The sequence below is a fragment of the Pteropus alecto genome, unplaced genomic scaffold (assembly GCF_000325575.1).
Source record: "Pteropus alecto unplaced genomic scaffold, ASM32557v1 scaffold164, whole genome shotgun sequence".
In the NCBI taxonomy this organism is placed as follows: Eukaryota; Metazoa; Chordata; class Mammalia; order Chiroptera; family Pteropodidae; genus Pteropus; species Pteropus alecto.
The window spans coordinates 4015191-4035437 of record NW_006439568.1 but is presented as its reverse complement, the minus strand read 5'-3'; the positions used below and the strand labels follow the sequence as shown (position 1 = coordinate 4035437).

At 30.2% G+C, this 20247-nt stretch overlaps 1 protein-coding gene across 1 annotated transcript in view; it reads right to left on the bottom strand.

Annotated features, from left to right (window-relative positions):
* Positions 1-20247, bottom strand: part of TMEM65 (transmembrane protein 65) — a 40903-nt gene that overhangs the window by 4864 nt on the left and 15792 nt on the right. The window contains exons 2-5 of the mRNA XM_006916568.2: positions 8816-8860; positions 5636-5703; positions 1461-1515; positions 558-600 (exon numbers count right to left, since the gene is read on the bottom strand). Coding sequence (XP_006916630.1) covers positions 558-600; positions 1461-1515; positions 5636-5703; positions 8816-8860 — 211 coding nt within the window. The remainder of the gene's footprint in view (positions 1-557; positions 601-1460; positions 1516-5635; positions 5704-8815; positions 8861-20247) is intronic.

Genomic DNA, 20247 nt, shown 5'->3' with positions numbered 1-20247 from the left:
ATGGAGTAAAAAGAGCAAAAACTGGCCCCCAAAAAACATGTATGCTTTGGCCATATACTCCCTTTGAAAGTTCTTCTCTCTGGAAAACATGCCCAGTCAGTATCCTCACATTTGAACTGTATCTCTTATCTCTGGGCTTAGTGGGAGGGCAGGGTAGAGAAATAAAAAGGGGTTCTTACTTTTAATCCTGTCTCATCCTTGGAAATGTCTATAAGATACATATAAATATTGAACGCTGCTTACATTATGGTAGTTTCAGAAAAAATGTTTGCCTCTATCAGAATCCCTTGAGAAGATTATTAAACACAAATGTCAGGGCCCAGTCCTCAAAAACACTAATTCTACACGACTGGGGTACAACCCAGGCATCTATATTTGAGGCACAGCAAAGATTTAGTACTACTAACTTAGAAATACAAAATTTTTAAATTTAGTTCTAAAACACACACACACAAATAAATGTCCCTTTTTAAAAGGCTTCTCAGTTAAAAGAAAATAGATAAGAGAAAGAGTAAGTAAGCATATATATGCACAAATGAATAAATGAATGGACCTACCCAAGTCCAGCTAAATCTGAAACAAGATTTCCCAAAGCGGCAGCTAAAAAAGTAAAAAACAGACAAGTGAATTATTATATAGAATTCAGAAAAATCATTATAATACATCACTATGTAATCAATAAAGCACTGGTCTGTTAGAATTACCACATTTCTCAAATTACAATTATATCTAAAGTAACTCATTGGATAGCTCTGAATCTCAAGATTTCAAAATAGAACACAATTCTCCTGAGATTATACTATTCTACCCCCATCAAATAGTAGGGTTTTTCTGTTATGGCATCCAGGTTCCATTTTGGTTTCAATTTTAAAACACCTCTACAGTATTTTGTAGCTGTAATTTTCAGATAATATTTGTTTAAGGGAATTTGGATATTTGGAAGATAAAAAGTAAAAAGCCATATGTAGAGCTCTGAAATTTAAGAAAATCAAGGAGAAGAAACGTCTCTTTCATTGACTTCATGTGTTCCAGATAGTAAACACAACACAGAACCACTCCCAAATTTCAACATTATGAAGAAAAGAGTGTTAACTTAGGGGAAAGAAGGAGATAGAACCAAATTAGGTTTTCTGTGTTGTATTTCCTTCTCTGATTTTTCTACCCAACTTGAAAATAAATAATTTAATAAATAAAAGGGGCAGAAAGGTTTTAGGGTAACACTGAATTAAGAGAAAAACTTTTTAAACAGTATAGATTAGATTACGGTTATCAATTAACTAACATAAAGTACCTAGAATTTCTCAGAAAAAAAAGTACGACATACACAAAATTAAGAATTAGAGGAAAAGGATATAGGAGATAGACAATGAGCAAACTCATTCAAATTATCCTCTTCTAAACTTAACCTACTGAAATGTCTTATATAGAAACAATGGAATAATATCACTATTATTAAATACCTGCCATCGTTGAAATTCCCAAAATAATTCCAATAGACATCTCAATATGGGTTCCCTGAAAAATGATTACAAAGAACTTAATCCTAAAAATTAAAGCTGAAGTGACTTTAAAAGAATAGCAGAACATTAATAAAAACATAAAATAGTTAAATCAACATGTTTTACAGCAAAATTATATACACAAAATATGCAGAAATATCAATATTTTATTCATTAAAATTAGGCTTTCATAAAAATAAAAAATATCAACACACACAGCAGTACAAGTCATCATTAAGAAGCTAGAATCTGTATTTTCCTATCACAAAGAAAGATACTTCAAAGCTTTTTGAACACAAAGATGACCAATTCATCTAAATTTTAAATTCTGAATGATATATCTACACTACTGTTATTTAGTCTATGAAAGATTAAAAGGACTAAATCAGTTTCTAGGGACCCAAAAGCTCAGACTTCAAAAATTATCTTATGACACTTAGTTCTTTAGCCATGAAATAGTGAGACCATATGATTCATTTATAAGTGACAGCAGCATTTAGTACAATAGATCTACAACAAAAATGAAGTTTTGTTGTATTTTCACAGAACTTATTTATTGAGATAACTTAAGATTTTCTATATCTATCTCATTCCTCTGAAGAAAAGAGGGGCTCGTATTTTTAATTCTACTTTAAAGAGAAGGAACTAAAATGAAGAAGATTCAACTATTCTAATGCTAGAATAAAGAAGAAATTCTAGAATCTATTGTGCTGCCATAAATGGACTTAATTTTCAAAAGCTCTCTTAAATACTGCTGCTTGGAAATTCTTAAAATCTCAATGATATTTGTGAGGAAAAAAAGCAAGAATGCTCTCTCTGGAATGTAGAAATACTGCATTACTCAATTATTTACAAAAGTGAAGAGAAGCTGAGTTAAATTTTCAACTTTCTTTTCCCTAAGGCTTTTGGTTCCATCCCTTTAAAATACAGTTCTTATATAGTCCAAAGAGCCTGATACACAAAAGTCTCCCAGGCACTTAAAATTATAAGGTTGTAAAGGTACTCAAAGAAAGAGATTTCTGAAGAATGAAAGAAAAGAACAGGCACAAAGAATAAGATGTGTATCCGTAAATATGGATGCAAAAACAAACAAACAAACAAACAAAAAAAACTCCTGGAGCTTTAACATAGAAGAGAAGTGTTTGACAGTTACAGTGTTTAAAAAATAAAAAACAGCATCTTTAACAGGAATGAATCGTTAGGAATGACCCAAGAAGAATCTGCTTGCAATGCATGTATTTAAAAAGTATTTAAGTGCTTAATCATTTGATTAAATGTAAGGAACCTGAAAGTCCTTCTAATAGCATACAAAGCCTCAAATTAAATCAAAGTCAATGTGAAGGCAATGGACTAACCTCTCCTTTACTTTTTTCTAATTACGTCAAATTTCATGTTAACAGGTTAGAAATTATAAACAAATCTAATACTAGTTGTCTTAAAGTTATACCTGGTTCATTGTCTTAATACAATTAATCTATTCTAGAATTCTAATAAATTCTATCCTAACTAATAAGAACAATAACCCAAAATCACACTCAGTTACAAAAAGCAATCTCAATAACAAAAACATAATAAAAAAACTATGAAACTAAAAACTTAGTATGAACAGCAGCCAACAAAAAAGGTCAAATCTATTACAAGAAGTTATACGAATTTGTTTTTATGACTATAACTCGGGCAGCAGCAGCCCAGAGAGTACACCTAACAAGAAAGAGGAAAACATCAAATGTCTATGGCATGACAGAAAAAAAGAAGCAAATATCTTAACTAACTATATCTCAAAAGGCATAGCTGTCCCACAACGTTAGGAAGCTATCAGTGTTTTTCTAAAAAGGTGAAAGAATTTCTTATTATACTAATGATCTCTTGTTTCCCTTTTGATAGGTTCTTTAATTATATCATTTATGTATTTCAGTCTCAGCAGTCTATTACAAAGCCTCTTTGGAAAATTTCACTGTCCCTGAATTAGTCTGCAATTATCACAGGATAATATTTTTGTCACACTTATCACTCTTAATCAGGTATTGAGCCAGTGGTTTAAATATTTACTTTAGCATTATATAAATAACAACCTGGTGATAAGTCCCTGAAACTGGATTTCAATGTAAACTAGAAAAATAATCTAGTAATAAACAAATATTACTAAATTGGAGTCAACCATATGGGGCCTGCAAACACAGTCCAGTCTCAGTTATACTGAGACACAGGCCTAAGTAGCACAAAATAGTGAACAATATTACAATAATTTGACTCTAGAATGTGGGTGTTTTGTTTTGTTTGGGTTGGTAGCTCTATTTAGATATTTGTTTCAAAAAAAATAAGACCAGACTGTGAAGGTCTTATTCAAGATCTAAAAAGCTACCCAATTTCTCTATTCTGATCTCTCTTCAAAATCTACCTGAGTCTCTCTTTATGCAAAATATATCATCTCAACACTTCCCTGTAGCAAGAATGGTCTTTCAGCATTTGAATTATCTAATATCTGCTCTACTGAGGTGGGGAAAAAAAAAAAAAGATTATTAGGATGGTAGTATGGGAGGTACTAGCTGTCAATAGAGAGAATCTAAAATGTTGAGTGAATTGTATAAAATCGAAAGAAATATTTGCCACAGAGAGACTTTAAATCAGACAATCTATTCAAAAACACAGCAAGTCTTAACTACAAGTTATAAGTTCATCAAAATGGGTTTTTCATTACAACTAGATTTGATTTACATTAACTATTTAATAATCTAACCAATTCAGATTTTAGCAATTTCAGAAAAGGCAGTGTAGTTCTAAATGGTTGAATAACTTTCTCACATTCGCAGATATATAAATTGGCCACTTTGATTTTTTAAAATTTAATTATTTTTATTTTTCAGTTATAGTTTACATTCAATACTATGCCAATTTGATTCCTATATACATATGAGAAAAATGTTGAAATCAGTCAAAACACTAGCATTTTGAAATCATATTTCAGAGGCTTTTTCCCTACTACTCTAAGGAATTTTCCAGTGAGTGCCTGTCACCTTCCAGTTATCTGCATGCTAGAGTATTATCTGTGAATTTACCCTGTAAGTTTCCTCAACCAGATGAATGGCCAGGCTTTTTGGATACCTGTTTCCATCAATCTGGACATAAAGTAAGACTATACAGCAAAAAAACCCCAAAACACTCTTGAATGAACAAATGTTAGATAATCTTTAAGCAAATTTTATAATCTATACAATATAAATTATCCTTTTATCCCTATTTGAAACCAAATATTTGATTTATGTTCACCTGTAGTACATGTGACCTCCAAAACACACACACACACACACACACAATTTGCATCTCTCATATGTATTTTCCTCACATTCAATAATCCTAAAATTATTCCATTTTTTAAAGCGGTTTCCTACAAAATCACTAGAATTTATAGAATTTTTAAAAAGTTGTAAAGTCAGTGAAGAGAAATGGATAGAGCACTGGGCAGGTTCAGAATACCTGCATTTTAATCATGGGCTTACTTATGACTTTAGAATCTAGACCCAATACTGGTATCCATTAACAAAAGGTGTCACATGACGGTAAAAAGGTAAATCAGCCATCCCTGAAGCTAAACGACACTTTTAAGGAACACCTTTACAGTAAAATGACCACAGCAAAGGAGAATTTTTTTTAACACTACAATGGAACAAAGACAGAAGGGGTATATATTCAGTGTTCCAAACTGAAATTTAAAATATCTTCAGGTTAACTGGATTGACTATATTGAAACATCCTTTAAAACATTTTTGTATGGAAAACTGAATAAGGAACTAATCAAATAACATGTGTGATGTGAACTGCTGAATTAAATAATTCGTAATGTGAATTAAATAACATCAGAAAATTTTATATACTTTTTTCTTTAATAAGAATCTTGAAACTAGAACAGTATACTATAGACTCAATAAATGTTTATTACTGATAATGCTTTACCAAAAGTTTTAATGATTAATATATGTGATGTCTTAAAATTAGTTATAATCTAACATAAAATATAGTAAAAAATAGCTTCATTATATTAATAATTTTATAGTTATAATATGCAATAATCAGGAAAATATAAACCATATAAATTTCTTTATTAACTCAAAATAGAAGGGGTGAGAGAGAGAACTTACTGCAACAATCATAATTGCATTATCCAAAAAGCCAAACCCTATGAAAGGTATCGCATTGTGGATGAATACTGAAAAACATCAAAAACAGAAAATATATTTTAAGATTTCTATTATTTTAAAATGACAAAAACAGACCATATGATCAAAATCTCTCTTAAGTAGAGTTGATAAGCTTTGGAATTTGCTTTCCATTCCCCATAGCCAAAAGATTCTGCTCCTGCTATAAGTTTAGCTTCTTGATAGAAGCTATACTGAGAAATAAAATAAAATAAAATAAAAACACATAACACGTAAAAACAATTGTGTTAGGCTTTTGTGTTTTCTTACTGGCAACACACATATACATATGAATTACATACAATTAATGGTAGAACAAATAAATAAATACATATGAACACCATGTTTTACCTGTTTAATTGCTATTGACATCAATCTGTTTCTCTTATACCTAAAAACTGATATCATAAAATTGATTTCCACATTAGAAATAATAAGAAATTCCTTGAATTAAATTTCAGGAAAGCTCTTTGGTCACTTTTACTCACTAAACAATTTTTTAAACAAACATTAGAAAAATGTGATTATCTCATTTATATTGGACATCTGTGTGTAAAGTCTCCCCCACCACACAATGCATCAGTATCCCTGAATACTTTCACAAATTATAAACAATATTTTATTTAAATAAAAATGTAATTTGGCCTATTCTTACCAAAGGCACACCTTACCTCATCTACCTAGTATATAATATAATCTGAATAACCTGAGATAATAGAAATGTAACTAGGAAGAACTAATACCTATATATTTTTATACATTTAGCCTCCCTTTTTTCACATTTGCATCTTCAGCACATTGCAGAATGCCTAGTGCATAGTAGATGCTCAATAAATATTAGTTAATTAAGTTGAGGACCACTAACCTGAAAAGGAAGAGAATTCCAGACTGAGAGAACTGAAGGCAGACTGTGAAACAGATTAAAAGCTGGGGATAGTTAAAAGACTTTATTCCAATTAATCTATAAATTTCCAATGTATAGTCAACATCAGTTCAACTGAGGACTCTTTTTAGATAAACATCAAAACTCTGAGTTTTATATCATATCCAAAAAATAGTCCCTTAAATCAACTGGTTATATGTGTTCAGTTTCAGTAACTTTAGAGTCTTTTTTTTAATCTAGTTAGGTCCACAGAAAGTATAATTAAAATATAAGCCAGAAGTTAAGAAAGTTTGATATTACTACAAATTGAGTTCTGTACCAACCAGGAAAGGCTAATAAACAGTCTAAAAAACCCCACCAGAAAAAAAAAAAACCACACAAAACAAAAGCACTTCTACCCACAAGCACTATCGAAGACTAAGATTAGGGAAAATAGTAGATATCCTAGGTCATTTCAGATTTCTTTTTGTTATCAAGTAAGAATATTCTAGATAAAAAGCAGCATCTTTTTAATTATAAAGAATATTATTTTAAATGCAGTTGAGTATGTTAAAAATCAAATAGAACATAATGAAATGGGATTTTTCAATTAAATAGCCTAGTTTTGGTTCTTTGACTTTTTGCCTAAGTCTAGTAATCTACTAGACATAAAAAATTTTATAATAAGTAGCTTCCAAAACATATATATAATTCCAATTTCCAAAAACATAGCACAAATTTGATAGGTCAAAAGAGTATAACGAAATTTTAAAAATTTACTAAAAAAAAAACCCCAAACATTTACAGTGAAGAAAAAACTACTTAAATTTATCTCTGGAGAGAGGTCCCACAAATCATCTTCTCAATCGTCTTTGAAATGTAATACGGCAAAGTAACTATGAAACCTTTGAGATTACTTAACATTTGGGGGTTACTCTGACAGCATCTCTAAAACCGGCCAGTTATAAATATCTTAAATTAGGTGTTAAGGCTATTAAAATAAGATTAGACCAGTTGCTAACCTAGTAAAAACCTGGTTAGTAAAACCAAGGCACGTTGCTATAATAATCACTTTGAACTATAAAATATATCATGTTTTTATGCCTAGACTTAAATAAATGTATATCATATTTTTATGTCTAGACCTAAATAAATGTGTCCTATAAGTAAAAAAAAAAAAAAAAATATATTGTTAACCCAAAGGAAAAAAATATAATTTTCAAAAAATTAAATTAACATGTACTGGATACTCCACTGGCGCTTGAGACTTGGTTACCAGCCCTCAAGAAGTTTGGGTATGATAACACAGCCATATAAATAGTTAATTTCAATATGACCAAAAATTGATAATAGTATTATACAGTGCTATGGATATTGACTGTATGAATCTAGACTAGGAGAATCAGGAAAGATTACCTAAAGAAGAGAAGTCTTAACAAATTCTTAAACTATTTTGATATTTGGGAAAAGTTACTTATTTCTAACATAAATTATATTCTACCTTTGAGAGAAAAAAGAATTATTAAATAAGTTTAAAAAAAAATTATGTTTGCTCTCCAGTATGTAATGATCTTCCAATTTGTAATTTCTTCAATTTCCTTTGGGAAATAATATTCTGTACCTCAGTAATTGTTAGCAAATCACATCTAATATTTAGCTCTAACTGACAGCCTACTCAAATTCACTTTACTGTTAAATAATTCTTCTTCAAATGTCTTTATAAGATCCCAAACTGTTTGACATACTTCAGCGTTGGCCTTTGAATATTTACTCCTATCATAACAAAGAAAGCATACCAGAAGCATCCTAAGATTCTTCTTCCTGGTGGTTTTAAATCAACTTTACTTTCTTCATTATTACAAACAGAAAGCCTGGGGTATTTTCTCCACCACAGAACAGTTCCACCTAGCCTTGAGCCTAGAAATTCTAGTTTGACAATTGCCTAACTTAAATCCAAACTGAATTAAATATATCCTTTTTCCTAAGAATTAAGCAAAATTCTACCATAAGTATAATTCTACTTGTAGACGGTAAAATATTTAAACGATAATGCATATGGTTAATAATATTAGAAATTTGGTAATATTGTGATATGTGTTAAACCAAGCTTATAAACTGTTTGCTTCAGCATAATAAATAGGATAATCCACTCTATCTGGAAAAGTTTAATTCACTGACTCTTTTATACTATCAATGAATGATACAGTTATTTTACATCCAAACGATAGATACACAATATTTAACAATTATAGAACCATTACCATATCTCAGCTGTCCTGGGGTGGGTGGTGGAGCTTCCAATTTTTCTAAAGGGGAAAAAAAGGGTGTGGGGCAAGAATTAGTTACTATAGCATGATTTCTTTTTTATTACAATGAAGAAAACACCAGCAGATTTACAAAGTGAGAAAACATTAGAGTTTATTCATAAATTAACTTTAGGTTAATAGACCCAAATTATCCATACAGAAAATATTACTTGGTATGGATTAAATTACAAGGCTATAAAACAAAAATGAGTAAATCATTTGCTTTTTTTTTGTTTTTAAGTCCTTACTTCTATATAATGAACCTGTTTACATTAATTACAGTAAAAAGAAAACACTGCAAAAATACGGCTACCCTTCTTTAAGACAGCAACCCTACATGACTTAAGAAATATACATACAAATGAATATTGATAACATGAAAAATAATATTCAAAGAGACCTAGGTGTCTTTCAAAAATAGGAAAACTATTATTAAATGTATTACACCAATGACTTCACTGGATTGTGTTCTGTTCCTTAAATAATCTCTTGATAACATACTAAATATTTTTAGTTTTGAAACCTACACTACTGAATAATATAGAATATTTTACACAATAAAATGACCTAAAAAAGCAGGATGTTATTCAACAAGTAACAATATACTATTTATAATATGTCATAATAAACACACAAAGTTTTCCCAAATATATATTGAATATCTTCAAGTGCCATCATTAAATCTACAAATTAACAATTACTACAAAAAATGCAATCTACCTAATCCCATAACAATAACTCTCGCACCATTTGTGCAAGTACAGGAGTAAGCTATGGTAAATGGCTAAGAGTCCTACCTTCTTCATCATCACTCAATCCACAGAAATAATGATAACCTATAGGGAAGAACTCACACCACAGACTGTTCTACTCTAAAGATTTAGACAACCAGATTTTTCAAGGCAACACATTACAGACAATGTACATTTTCTAAAACATTTGTTTATAACCTATGATAACATAAGAACTTAAGAATTTAGTTTAAAAAAAGTAAAGAGCAAATAAATCTCTACTGATAAGCTATATGAAAAAGGAGTATTGATCATATTTGTGAATGCTATTTTACTAAAAAAGCATATAGAACCATAATGGCTTTACCATAAGAAATACACTAAAACCTAGAGTTTAATCAATTATCATATTATTCAGAAAGTTGTAAGAATGCAAGTTTAAGTTTTGTTCTTCCTTTTTGTTTTTAAGTCCTTACTTTTATATAATGAACCTAGCACTATTATCTCAAAATTTACTTTGAAAGCATGCAAACAGTTTTCCAGATTTTTAACAAGGAGTATAGGATACTACTGTAGTCCACAGAGTTTTCTGGTGAAGTAAAAATGCAAAAGCAGTTACATACCAGAACCATCTGCTAGCGGGATTACTCACTATCACTACGGTTCTAACACTGTGAGGAGACGTCCTTGTCAACTGACTGAACATCTCGAAATACCTAAAAATTCAACAAGCAGGACTTTCCCGATAGAATGAGAGTATATAGAGTCCTTGGTTTTACTTCAAATTCCCTACATATTGAGCAAAACATTTAAAATATTTTACATGTCCTAAGAATAAGTGCTAGGCAAATGTATAATATGTAGCAGTAAAGAGAAAAAAATCACATAATACATACAGTATCCTAAGCTTTCGTTCCAACTACACATAAGGACTAAGAAATTAAAGTTAATAAAAAAATGTTTTTCCAAAAAAGAGAGAAAGATAAAGAAATATAAAGGAAAGGAGAGAGACCAGGGAAGAAAACCACTGGCATAGAGACGAAGGTAAAATCAAAGCACAGATCTGTCTCCTGCTTCACAGAGAACCTAAGGAGGAACAAGAGGAAACATGAAAGGAACATTTCCTAGAAATGGAAATTTTATTGAAAGGTACCCATGAAAAATTTTCTAAATTATAAGTTGATAGTTTTGAGGACTCTGACACTGTAAGTTATCTTCTTTACTATATTAACTGAATCAAAACAAAATATATATCAGAAGTAAAAAACATTAGATGTACAATACATAACAGAACTCAATCTCAGACATAAGCCCAAGGCTTCAGCAATATATGCAGGTTTTAAAATGTAACGGCTGCTAATATGACCTCCCTAAAAAACAGTCACAATAAACCCCACCAATTTTATTTCCCTATAAATATATCTTAACCTTAAGACTTTTCTTTTGACATAGGTAAACTACCTATACTTACACTGGAAATATATTGTAATCCAACGTTTTATTCAGCAGACTTTGGAGTTCAGTTACTCGTGTGTGTGTGTGTGTGTGTGTGTGTGTGTTTTACATACATCATAATTTCTCTCTTCTTTTCTGATTATTTTAAAATAATAAGATGACCATTAAGAATGTACTTTGCAATACCATATTTTCCAACTATTTTTAGCTTAAAAAATTTTAGATCCACTTCCAATACTGAACCTTCTTTTAGACCCAATCCTTCTGCACAAAACAACAATAAACTATAGACTAAAATATAATATAAACAACCATCCGAAAGCACTGAAAAATGACCCAGAATAGGTTGATTCTGGGGAGGAATCAACACTTAGAAGGAAGAACAGAACTAAATGAGTTACTGGTTTGCTGCAGCTTTTGGCCTGAGGGCAGGCCTGAATCCACAACATGTAGGACAACTATATCTTCAATCTTTATGGTCGGAAGAATCAATAGATAGGCTGCAAGATAATCAAAGCCACTGGAAAGTTAAGAGGGGAATCCTAGAAAGAACAGAGTCAGAAAGGAGGAGCCCTAAATATACATTCAGTTCATATATACGGCTGACTTATGAACCATATAGGGAAATCCAAAAAATTCCTAGCTGAAGGTAAAATAACTAAAGATTTGAGCTGCATGCAGCCCAAGAGACAGAGCTTATAGTTTAAGCTTAACCATTAATTGCCTGCTAAAACAAATACACAAAAATCAGTATCTTTCAGAATAATAAAACAGAATCCAAAGTTTCTGTAACATAATTACAGCAATGACTAGGATACAATCCAAAATTAGTTCAAAAAAAAAGAGGAAAATATGACCCATTTCCAGGAGAAAAAACAACAGAGACCAATCCAAAATGACTCAAAATGTTAGAAATAGTAGACAAGAACTTTAAAGTAAAATTTAAAATTATACTCAAAGACATAAATGAAAATACACTCAAATAGAAGCTTTAAAAAAGAACCATATTGAAGCTCTAGATTGAAAACTGCATTATCTGAAATTTTAAAATGAACTGAATAGGCTTAAAAGCAGAATGGGGGTAATAAAAGAGTTAGTGAACATGATGATATATCAGTCAGTAAAAATCACCCAATCTGAAGAATAGAGAATAAAAGGATTGAAAAATAAGAAACCAGAGTCTCAGGGACCTGTGGCTAAATATGAAAGGTCAATGTATGTATAATTGGAGTTCCAGAAAATGAGGAAAAAAAGAACGAGAAATTTTTGAAAAATGGCTAAAAACTTCCCAAATTTGGTAGAGGACATAAATCTCTAATAAGACATATATGAAGAAAATCAATAATAAAGAAAATATCATGAAAGCAGTCAGAAAAAAAGAAGACATTAAATACAGGAGAACAATTATCTGAATATGCTGAAAGGAAAAAAAAAGCTTTAAGTCCAGTATTATATATCCAGAAAAATTATACTTCAAGAATGAAGGCAAACTATATCTCAGATAAACTAAAACTATGAGAATGTGTTGCCAGCCAACCTATAAACTTCTCAATCCTACTTGGAGATATAAAAGCCTCTCTCTTAGCAACTGATAGAAAACTATGCAAAAAGATCAGCAAAATATAAATTATTTGAACAGTATCAACCATCTTGATCCAATTGATATTTAAACATCTACACCCAAAAACTATAGAATGCATTTTTCATCTTCAGATGGTATATTCATCAACGTAGACCATATATATGATCCCCAAAACATGTGTTAATAAACTTATAATTAAAATCATAAAGAATATATTCTCTGACCAAAATAGAATCAATAACAAGTTATCTAGGAAAAAATCTAGAAATTATTATCTTCTACATACATGAGCCAAAGAAATTAAAAGAGAAAATACAGTTGACCCATGAATAACATGTGTTTAAATTGCACAGGTTCACTTTCATGCTGATATTTTTTAATAAATACCATAAATGTATTTCCTCTTCCTTATGATTTTCTTAATAACATTTTCTTTTCTCTAGCTTACTTTATTCTAAGACTACGGTACATATAACATACAAAACATGTGTTAATTGACACATTACATTATCGGTAAGGTTTCTGGTCAACAATAGGCTATTAGCAAAGTTTTGAGGAAGTCAAGTTATATGCAGATTTTCAACAGCATGCTAGGGAGCAGGGGGGCATCCCTAAAGCCTGCGTTGTTCAACGGTCAACTGTACTTCAAACTGAATAACAATAAAAATACAACATATCAAAAATCGTGGGATACAACTAAATAAATGCTTGGAGGGAAATTTATTATTTGAGATACTTATATAAAAAGAAGAAATATTTAAAATAAATGACCTATAGTACTATATTAAGAATAAGAAAAAAAGAGCAAGGTAAACCATGAATAAGTAGTAGAAGGAAGGAAATAACAAAAAGAGTTGAAATCAATGAAATAAAAAACAAACAATAAAGGAAATAGACAAAGTTGGTTCTTTAAAAGATCAACAAAATTAATAAACCCCTAGGCACACTGATCAAGAGAGAGAGCGAGAATAAATTACTAATATCAGGAATGAAAGAGGAGACATCACTACTGATCCTACAGACATTAAGAAGAGAATATTATGAATAACTATGCCAACGAATTCAACAACTTAGATGAAATGAACAAATTCCTTGAAAAATTCAACCTATCCAAACTGACATAAAGATGAAACAAAAAATGTGAATAACTCTATCTAGTAACAAAATTGAACCTGTTATCAAACAACTTTGCTAACATAGCACAAAAACACCCTTTAGGCTCAGGTGTTTGCACTGGTGAATTTCATCAAATATTTAAAGAACTCCAATCTTACACAAACTCACAAGCTCTTTCAGAAAAATAAAAGATGAGGAAATACTTTCCAATTCATTTTACGAGGCCAGAATAATCCTAAAAACAAAACCTAACCAAGAAATTACAAAAAAAGAGAAAATTACAGACCAATATCCCTCATGAACGCAGACATGAAAACCCTTAATTGAATAAATGTTCTGCTTTCCTAAAGTGTGTTTTTTCATAGTAGTGGCAAAAAATAACTAACATCCATATCCTTACATTTCCCCCTTTATTAAACATTTCTCACTGTTCAAAAAGTTGCTCTCAATAGGGTTCCATATTTAGAAATATAAAGATTAGAAGAATTATCTATGAGACATAGGATGTTTTTCCCTTTTAATTTTACAGTTAAAAGTCTTTGCTGGAAGGCAAGTAAATAAGAGAATTGTTGCAAACTAATCATTCATACTGTATCGAATCAAATAAAAAGTATTTGAAATGGGACTATCTCTCCCTCGGATCTTTCCTTGAGAATTTAAATATATTTAATCATTTTAATGTACAGACAAACCTTTTCCTTATACAAAAACCTCTAGATATTTATTACAAATTCTAAAAACAAAGAAAAACATTTGCCTTTTTAAATATAAGATTTTTCAACACTTTCAATATTTTATTTTGCTTCAGTAACCCACCAAGATTAGAGAAAACAACTTAAAACATTTAAAATAATTTCACTTTTTTAATCAAATGAAACTCTAATATTTTAGAACATATAAAGAATGAGGTGCTTCAGTTGGTTTTCTCATTAACTAAAGTAACCAGAAGACTGTTGTAGCTTATAAAATGTTAGCTTGTTACTACCTAAGTAATACTGAATTTCTAAAAAATAATTCTTTGATGAATTGGAATATTCTAGTTCATCAGAATCATTGTTTTAATGTTCAATTATTATCTATTCGGGGAACACAAAACTAAGAAGCATTGTCACATAAAAAGGAAATCAGAAAGGAGTAAGAAGAAAACACAAATTTAAGGCTTTTGTCCCTCCTATTTCAAGAATAAAAATGTATTTAATCCAGCTGCTTTTTATAGTTTGTTACATAAATTATGAAATTTTAAGTTTTCTACTGTGTTCACTTAAAGAAAGGGGGAAGTCAGATTAGGAAGATAAAGATTACTGGAGAAATGAGAAACAGAATAAGGTAAGAAAAACAGATGAAGAACAAATGCAGAGATTTTTTTTTTTAAAAGAGAGATTTTTTTAAAGCGAGCCTCAGAGAAGGCCATACAATAAAGAGGCTCCCTAGATCTGGGTGAATGAGTTGCTGGTACATGGGTTTTGTCAGTCCTTCTACTGCATTTCTTTGTTGATTAGCCATCCCGTGGTCTAAATTTGACACTCATGTATCAGACTCCATTGTGCACAGGTACCTCCTAATACATAGCACAATTCTCAGCACTATGAGAAAACCAAATTAATAGAAATCATTCCAGTTGTGTCAGAGGTTCCCAGGTTTTCCTGTAGGACACAGAGGTTTCCGTATCCCAGGCTATGTTCTAAAAGTTTATTTAAAAAAAATTCCTAACCGATTGTTTATTGTTGTCATTTTTTTAACATCAAATGACATCTGGTGAGGGAAGAAACTGACTATAGTCTCTAATAAGTTGAATTCCAGTTAGTTATTTTTTCTTTTTCCCATACTGAAAGGTAACCAATAATAATAGTTGTTTGATTGATAAGATTAAGGAGAAGCTTTTCATAGGACATATATTTAGGACAGTAATTCTACAATCAAGCTTTTTCTACTGCAATGACTATATGACCTCTAACCATAGAAGAACAAAATTACTATTTTAAAGTTCACATTTGCTTTCATCTTGGAAAATTCCTACTAGGTTTTTTTACTAAAATATTTTAGAATACTTCATAACTAAAATATAACTTATACATTCAAATATTTTTATTAGTGCTATAAACATACAAGGTAAATTTTAACTTACCCTTTATATTAGTGCTTAGAGCAATGTAGACAATTCTTTTAAACTGTGCTTTTCAGGAATATACAACATGCAAGTTTTAAAACAGAACTGCCTGCAACCTAGCTATACAATGCCCTGGGCCTCTGATTGTACTCTGAAGTCAAAATTGTTTGCTACAATCAGAATTTACTGAAAACACCTTACATTAAATAAGCCATATTTACATACACACATACAAATATACAATTTATACATAAGTATCTATTCATATTTATATATATTAAAAGAATGAGGATGCTGAGTTTGTTTTTTCACTTAAGAGAAATTTTTAAGGAAAAATTAGAAAATAACATTAAATACTAAATTCCTTTGTTTTATCTAAATAGTTATACTTTTCAACTAAGGTTATACATGTTTACTGTAGAAAGTTAATGAGATTCAGAGAAACAAAAGGAAGTTAAAACTACCTATAATTTATCAGAAATAAACATTTTGATGTATTCTTCAATCTTTTTTCTATGGAGATGTGAAAAAATTGTATTCTGACGTTTTTCACAAAGCATTATATGGTATTTCCTTTAACTTTAAATTTTTTAAGTCAATCATTTTATTGGTATATTTTATTTCATCATATGTTGTACAACAGTTTAACTAATCCCCTATTAGTAGATATTTATTCCTTTTCACATTTACAGATAACACTAATTTAAATTTGTACCTAAATCTTTTTATGTTCCTCTGAAAGTTCCTTAAGGTAGATTCCTAAATGGCATTACTGAGTCAAAAAAAAAGGCATAAATTAAAGGATTTAAAAAAATTTGCAAAATTTCTCAGAAAAAGTATGCCAAATTATTCCTATCTTGCTGCATTTTTGTTTAATACTACACCCTACTAAAAATAGTTTCCCATTTTCAGAATGTAGGTAAACTGTCATTAAAACAAAATCCTTGAAAGAAATTTTCTAAGCCCCAATCAACTGCAAAGTTATTTTAATTGGCAAAAGATTCTAATACACAAATAGGTAAGACAGGTCTAAGAAGTTCATTATAAGATTTAACCTATATCTCTCCCCTTAATTATATTTCTCTTTAAAAATAACTTTTTGTATAAAAAACATTAACAAGTCTATCTAGAATATTTTTAGGATAAGCTATGCCCGGTGTATTTCTTTTTTAAATAAATTACTAAGAGATATATTGTATTTAAATTGAAAATCAAAAACTTTGGTATAAGAAATGCAAGCGAAACACCTGTAGTTTCTTCATTTTAGTTTCCATTATAAAATGTGTTTACAATGGTGGTGCTGGAAAACAGAATTAGGTCCCTTGATATATATAGAGAGCGAATTCTATATATTATTTAATAGAGATTATAATTTGTCATTTTCATTACTAAACATTCCATTAAATTTAACCATACTTTACAAGGTATAAATCTAAACTTGAAACAAAAGAAAATTTGAAAACCAAAAAGAGTCTTGTTTTCTATCATACTTTTATGGCAATGATAATTCTAAATGTGATAGCTTGTTTCAGTCTGTTATTGTGGAAGTAAATTAAACATCAACATAAGATCACAAATCAAGGGAAAAATTCAAAATCATTTATAATAGACTTAATAAGTACCAAAGCAACTTCACCCTGAGATGACATAAAAGGAACAGTTTAATGAACAGTTTAATGCATATACTATTCCTTTAATTATAAATAACTCAATACTCTTTAAAAAAAAAAGTGCCCAGTTATCCAGTTTCTGATCTTTTGCCCACCTAATATTTGCTCCAGGCCCCACCCCAGCATCTTTCCCAAGAAAGTACAGGAAGTAGACTTGACAACACAAATCACATTTAACCTAAAAAGAGATTTATAAATAGAACAGAGATGAAATCACTGTTATTAAAGCAACAATTTGGGGACTATGGGTTTCAGTTACATGTATTTCTGATCATTATAAATAGCTGCTCAGACTTTTAAAAACTGAACCAAAAGTTCCAATGGATAAGGTAAAATTTACAATAAACATATAAAACATTAAAAATTACAAAGTTTAAGTACAAACCATGCTGTATGCAAAATAATTTAAGCAAATCATATTAAATGCCAAAAAATCAAACATGCACCAAAAGGGGTTTATAAAGCTACACAGCAGTATTTTTCATAAGAAACAAATTAATATGGCTAAGAAATATACTTATAAAAACTGACATTCAAAATTGAAAGATGAAAACTTTTGAGAAATAGCAAGGATCTTAACTTTTTAACTTAGTAAATTTAAATTAGCAGGTCTTGTCTTTCAAAATGAAGACTATAATTATAAAACAACTTTTAAATTATTTTTAAAAATACATGCTTTAACTAAGACCCAAAAAAGCATTTGAGTGTGATTTTTAAATTTTATTTAGCATATAAAGTTTTCCTGCAACATGTACATTATGTAGCAAAAAATTTATACTTAGAGCATATAATACTGTCACCTCATTAACTAACCTTCTGGGGAATGGAACATGTGACTTGGGGCTTTCTGGCACCCCAAACTGGCATCCAGTTTATCTAAGGACAACTAATTAGTTCCTGAGTTGAGGGAGGCCAGTGGCATAACAATTGAGGACAGGAGCTGGTCAGTAGTAATGAAAAAGATAGTGCCCAACAAATCATCACCTGTATTAACCTTATTAATACACTAACCTGTTAATTGTTTACCTCTGGCCTAAGAAATAGTAAATACTAGAGGTAAGCTATTTCCCCTATAGCTGTCGTTTCGAGGAGTTTTGGGGGTTTTTTTTTTTGGATAATCAAATACCATGGATTAGTGGTTGATTTTACCTAACTTGTATACTACTTAACACAGAGACTATATTCCTTCCCTTCCTTCATGCCAAAGGAAGACAAAGAAAATAATTACTAAATATAATGATATTCCTTTTTAAAAAGAGACTAAGATATTAAAACAATAGTACAACTTTTAAAAATAGATCTTATTACTTTTACTTATTAGGTATAGAGACAGTATTATATAGCTTTAAGGTCAGAAAATCTGTAACTATATTATACATGAATATATTATATTACAGATGGAAAACTTAAAGTGAACTATGAAAAAATAATAATTCACCTTGGACTATTCTCTGTGGGTATGGTTACATAGATTCCCCAGAAGATATTCATTTTAAAATAAAATTGCTTAATACTAAGAACAAGAAGAGATTTTTTTTTCAGTTAATACATTATCCTTTCCTCTTTCAATCATTCCCAAAATAAAAATTCTTCTGAAAGGACTAGAAACCATCTGCCAGTGGTTCTCAACATCTAGTGGTTGTCACCCTAGAAGACGCTTAGAAATGCAAGGTTGTTTTTATCGGTGATGACTGAGAAATACTACTGGCATTAGGGATTCCAGATATCCCACAACGCACAAAAGAGTCCTTCATAGTGGATAATTATCCAGCCCAAATGCCAGCAATATGCCCATTGAGAAATACTGACTTAATTCTCCATTCCAAAGATGCAGCCACTTAGGCCCAGAGATTTATTCGAGGGCACACACCAGGGTCTAGAACCCAGATTCCCATTCTCTTATTCTAATTCTCTTTCAATGAATAAATTCTCAATAGTAAAACAGAGAACCAAGAATCAGTCATATATACGAAACACTGTCAGAATATTGGTCAAGCATTAATATTTGAAATGGAAATAAGATTGCAATTAACTAAAATACTAATATCCATTTCGAACTGCTTTTATCCCTAAGAAATAATTTCCTTTCAAATATATAATTTTCAAAATGCCATTCAAGTTAAAAGAGGAGAAAATCAACTGACTTATTACGATTACCAAATAAAACATTTTCTAAATGGGAAAATTACAAAATTTCTGCCGGTTTCAGAACAACTGGATATCCTACAGTTTAGTGCTGATTTCCCCTGCTAAACCTGAAGCAATTTATTATAGTGAAAAGGGCATTGAATTTTTGACACTAATTCCTGCTCTGATCTCTCTATATACACACACACATATACATATATATATACATACATGTATATATATGTATGTCTATAAAACTAGTCAGCAAATCTCAAACATATCGTGAAGTCTCAAGGTCTGTTTCATGTTATATAAAATGAGTTTAGGTCTCTGCAGTCTCTTACAGCTCCAAGATTCTGATTCTACATATTTTCTTTATTGCATATCTACTAGGACTTAAAAAATAGAAGGGTACCACCTAACCATTCATGAAGAAGCATACTACAGTGAGTAGTGACATAACTAAAGATCGAGTCTCAAAAGGTGATCACTGATAGGTAAGTCCTACTATCAGTTTAGTTACTGTTCAGTAGCACCCTACTTCCTAGTGATATCAACTGCCATCATCTGGAGAATAAATATCATTCCATTTTCCCTAC